General features: G+C 39.9%; 1 protein-coding gene across 1 annotated transcript; it reads right to left on the bottom strand.

Moving 5' to 3' along the window:
* Positions 1 to 1,967: 1,967 nt before the first annotated feature.
* Positions 1,968 to 5,013, bottom strand: LOC133677190 (receptor-like protein 6). Its single transcript, XM_062099061.1, has one exon. It carries the CDS (start codon positions 4,996 to 4,998, stop codon positions 2,158 to 2,160), a length of 2,841 nt encoding a protein of 946 aa, XP_061955045.1. The 5' UTR covers positions 4,999 to 5,013; the 3' UTR covers positions 1,968 to 2,157.
* Positions 5,014 to 5,358: the final 345 nt, after the last annotated feature.

Here is a 5,358-nt window from a genome sequence, read left to right as displayed (position 1 = left end):
CGGCCCAAAATGATTGGGCCGGTCTCGGCCCAACAAACTCTCCTTTTTAATCTGGGCCAGATCCGGCCCAGAAGACAATATAGCTGGGCCAGAACCGGACTGGCCCAGAGAAGAAAAAAAACAAATGTTGGGCCAGAATCAGCCTGGCCCAGCGACATATCTGACGTGGGGGGAGGGGGAATTATTTTTCCCCTCCCCTCCTGCATGCAGAATGCTAATCTGCATGCAGGAACGAACTAACAAAAAATGCAAACAATGGAGGGGAAGAAGAACTTACCTGGCGCGGAGGAGGCGGCGACTTGCTGATCGGAATGCTTCGCTGGTGGTGCTATGGTGGAGGCCGGTGGCGGTGTCGTGGCTCACGGTCGGCGGCTCCAAGCGGCGGTGCTGCTGTTTCAAACGATGGAGGGTGAGGTTACTGCTCTTCCCTTCTCCTCCTTATGCCTTCCTCTTCTTTCGTTTTCGGTGGTTTCCCTTTATCCTCCCGGTTTGTTGTCAAGTTTCCTACCCCGTTTCAAGCTTTTCCTTCCTCTCCGTTTGAGTTTATCAGTGGTTCCCTTTTTGTTCGGTTCGTTCTCTCTCCTCGGTTCGTTTTCTGTTTCTCTCCGTTCGTTCTCCACCCCCTTTGTGTTGGCGTTGAGCCTCTATTTATAGAGCAAAAGGAGTGGGGCTCATTATTGTCGCGCATGGGGCAGGGCAGCGCCGGTCGGTTGGCCAGTGGGCGCCGCTGGCAAGGCGTGTTGCCCCTGATTTCTCATCATCAAGGCTTGGGGTTTCGAGACTTCTGCAGGGCACGCGGCTAGCAGGAATTAATGAAGAAAGAGGAAGAAAACTGTCTACCTTCCCCTGCTGCACGTCCGGGGGAAGGAGAAAGAAGAACAGTGTCGCTCAAAACGACACTGTTCTGCCTTTTTTTTAAAAAAACATGAAACGACGTCGTTTTATACAAAACACGCCGTTTCATTTAAATGTGGCGCCAGCAAATGTTTTCCAAATCAGTCCTTAATTTATCCTTTGTTCTTTTAAGTCCTCACAATGTAATCTGGATTTTAAGAATTAATTCAATTGCATCCCTGCCAATTTCAATAGCCGCCCCTATAGTTGGCCGCCATTTTAATTTTGATCCTTGGTCGCTCATTTATGCAATTTGACCCTCAATTAATCAATAAACTTTTAATTTCTTCAATTTGGCCCCTGATTGTATTAATTACAGCCCCTATACTTACGCGCCTTCTCCAATTTGGTCCTTGGTTTTGGATATTCTCAATTAAGTCCCTAATTGGCCATTAAACTTCAATATTTATGCAATTAAGCCCCTGATTTGGCCTAATAAATTCCTAAAAATTATAATTTGACCCTAGAACTTTAATTTCTTCCAATTAAAGCACAAATTGACTTAAAAAACAATTTTTTTTGCAATCAAACCCTCTATAAATTCAATTAAACCTTCCCTAAAATCCAATTAAGTCCATAAACATCCAATTTTGAACTTTTCTCTTCAAATTGAATTTTCTTTTTCAACAGGGCTCTCATCATACTGTCAAATTTTTAATCTTTGTATTTTATCCTCTTTAATTAATTTTTCTGACCATTTCCTGAGTACTCCCGCCTCCTATTATTATTATTATTATTTTAATTTCTTCCGGCTATATATATATATATATTTATTATTATTATTATTATTATTTATTATTATTATTATTTTGTTATTATTATATATTTTTTATTTTTATTTTTATATGAGGACTCAGAAATAGGTTACAACACTTTTCCTCGTACTCTCTCATGAAAATTAGTAAACAAAGTACAGGAAAAGTATTCAACACTAAAAAATATTCAGTCTGGTGGAAAAGTAAACATAGTACGTAGTGCTGTTATCCGAAGACTTGGGCAGCGCTACAATAAGTCTTCATTGATGGAATATATATTTTTTTGTCAAATAAGTAAACTAATTTCTTCGGTTGAGAATAAATTAATAAAACTAAGCTCTCTATTCAACATACCATCTTATTTTTAGTATATGAAATTAACAGACCATCCAAGAGAAAATCACTCTTATCCTTACAAGTGAAAATTAAGAAAGAGAAGACGAGGAAAAGAGAATACAATCTTAACATGATTGACAAACTAGAAATTAAACACCTTAATAATTAGAAATCAACTTCTATGCAGGCGAGTCTTCAAATCTTGACCTTTGTTTTGCCACCTCACAAAATAATTCTTCACCAGCCATTCATACTTCCTTGTGTTCATAGCGCATCCAAGAATCACTCCAATTACCAATCCACTTGCATAACCCATCACCACCACCTTCCAACCAAATTCAAGTGGAGATCCCGAGCCCTCATCTTCTTTAGCTGCTGGCACCGAGTCCTCATCATTTCCACATTTTTTTGATAAAGGCTTCCCACACAATGCTGGATTCTCATCAAATGAAGTGTTGTCAAATGCTCCGAATTGGTTTCCTCGTGGTATCGGACCTGACAGAAAATTGTGAGACACATTAAAGACCGCGAGGAAGGTGAGCTGTGCAAGTTGGACAGGAATCTCTCCCGAGAGTTTGTTCTGAGAAAGGTCCAAAGCTTCAAGCCCTTTCAAGTTGGACAAGGATGGAGGGATGCCACCACTGAGAAAGTTGTTGGAGAGATTGAGCAAATGAAGTGCTTTGAGATCTCCGAGGACCTCTGGAATTCCTCCTTCAAAACTATTGCTTGAGAGATCGATAGCAGTGAGACTATCTTGAATCTTCTCATATAGTATCATCACACCTTTATTGGTCATTGTCATTGAGTACTCATACTGGTTGTTCATTATACTATGCGATGTTTGGAAACTTGTGTTTGCTTGCATGTAAATCAAGTGCTGATCATTACGGACATTTTTCATGGCTGTCCAATTTCGGAAATATTCAAGTGGCAACTTACCCTTAAAACTGTTGTTGGAGAGGTCAAAAATCTGTAACCTCGGAAATTCAACGTTGGTTTTAGGTTTCCCAATCACACCATGGAGCCCATTAGATCTCAATATCAGAACCCTCAAATGAGGAAGAACACCCAACCAAGAAGGAAAGACATCATTTATGTTATTTTGTTCAAGATTGAGAATCTCTAGCTCGGTGCAGTTGGCCAATGATTTTGGTATCTTCCCCTCCAGTTTGTTTTGACTGAAATCAACGACCCTCAATGAGCAGCCACTTGTGAATGTTTCAGGAATATCACCGCTGAAACTATTGTTGCGCAAATTCAGAACTGAAGCAGTGCTGCTTTTATTGCCCAAGCATTGAGGAAGTTTGCCGCTCAAATTGTTATTAGAGAAATCAAGGACAGAAAGCGAAGTCAGATTGCAAATAACTTCTGGGATTTCTCCATTTAATTTGTTGCTCGAGACTTTATATTCATAGATTGCTGGTGGTGGAATTGGAAGGGATCCTTGGAACTTGTTCCGAGAAAGATCCAGTGAACGTAGATTATTCCATGGAAGAACGTCAAAGGATTGCTCAAAACCTGTCAGAAGGTTGCCAGCCAGAGATAGAGCCGCGAGGGTCATGGTACTCATGTTCATAAACCATTTGGGTATGTGTCCCACAAGTTCGTTATCTTGAAGTTCTAAAAAATCCAGATGGTTCTGATCACGCAAGAAACTGGGAAGTTCAACTAGATTACATCTACTTAACGTCAAGAGTTCAAGTTTTGGCTGAGGAAAGGTAGCATTGTGACTATAAAGCAGAGAGAAATTGTTACGCGATAATTGGAGTCTAGAAAGGTTTCTGAACTTAAGGAGAAGGTGCAATTCCAAAGTGCCGCTAAAGAAATTAGAAGATAGGCTAAGGTCTTCAAGATTCTGAAGCCTGTAAATAGACCCTGGAATAGGACCGTGTAATTTGTTTCGTCCAAGGTTTAGTAAAATTAATTGGGTATGATTTCCTATCCAAGATGGAAATTGACCGGTTAGTTTATTTGTAAAAAGCTGTAAGACGGTGAGCTGAGTCAAGTTTCTAAGAGAAGATGGAATGTCACCGTATGAATTGGTTCGTGCCAAGCCTACATAATTGAGTTTGGTTAGATTACCGAGCCAATCTAAGGTACCAGGTCTGAAATTGTTGAAAGAAAGCGACAGATAAGAAACTTGGAGAAGGTTGACAAATGTGGAAGGGATTTTCCCAGAGAAAAAGTTAAAAGAAAGGTCTAGATAGTTCAGTTTCGTAAGATTACCAAGTGAAGATGGTATCACCCCTGAAAAATGACAATATCCCACGTCAAATTCTTTCAATGATTTGAGATTCCCAATGGACTCCGGTAGCTTGCCAGAGAAACTTGTTCCTGCAAGAAACAATGTTTCAAGTTGGCTGCCCCAATGAATTTCCGGAAAATATCCACTGAGATATGGATTATGCTGGATGCTGAGAAAGCGAAGGTTGATTAATGCTTTAACTAAATGTTCCAGACCAGGCTTTTGGAGCTTCAAAGAATTCCATCCCAGGTCAAGGGAAACCAACTTGGAAAGCTCTAAGATCTCCGCTGGAATCTGACCAGAAAAGCCAGACATTGAGAGATTTAGATCAAACAGCCTTGAGAGATTTCGAATCTCAGAAGGGATTTCAGAGTTGTAGAAGCCGTTGCCAGCAAGATTCAGCCTTCTGAGCTGAACAAGGTGGAAGAGGCTGCTATTGGAGTCGATGGAGCCATAAAGGCAGCTGCTACTGAGGTCAAGGCCGATCACATGACCAGAGTCCCCATCGCATTCAACACCATCCCACGAGCAGCAATCACCACTTTCTCCATCAACTCTCCATGATGCAACCTTGGGATAAGCAGAAGGATCAGAAGAAGCGGACTCATTAATGACTAGGCTTTCCTTGAGCTGCAACAAGGCATGACTCTCGTCATCATGGCATAGAGGCTGCATGGAAGGAGAAGAATAACAAGCTCTATGATGAAAAAACGAGAGTAAAAAGAGCAAAAGCATCCGCATGGTTAAGAAACACACAGGTGATGCCATGTTTTTTTAGAAAAGAAACTCTTTATCTTTTTTAATAAACAAATAAGAGAAATAAAGCAGTTTATATTGACAAAAATATTCAGTTCATACCCGAAGACTTGGGAGCTACAGGAAGTCTTCATTAATTTGATTGAAAACAATGGAGATTTTTCATTGATGTACCTTTTTAGATTTTCCAATGTGCGAAGAATGTGTGTCTGCTAATAATCAAGAGAGTTGTTACTTAATTTTTTATTTATGTTTTTTGATAAAATTTTTAAAAAATTCAAAAATAGCGAAAAACAATGAAAATCTAAAAAAGATGTTTTTTTAATATATTTGCATTGTTTTTAGCATTTTCAGCATCGTCTCAAAAGAATT

This window comes from Populus nigra, chromosome 17, assembly GCF_951802175.1.
Source record: "Populus nigra chromosome 17, ddPopNigr1.1, whole genome shotgun sequence".
Lineage (NCBI taxonomy): Eukaryota > Viridiplantae > Streptophyta > Magnoliopsida > Malpighiales > Salicaceae > Populus > Populus nigra.
This window is presented reverse-complemented; position numbering and strand designations above follow the sequence as displayed.

What these genes read in the sequence shown, in the direction of transcription:
- LOC133677190 (XM_062099061.1), bottom strand. Translation starts at nt 4,998, where the DNA reads ATGGCATCACCTGTGTGTTTCTTAACCATGCGGATGCTTTTGCTCTTT.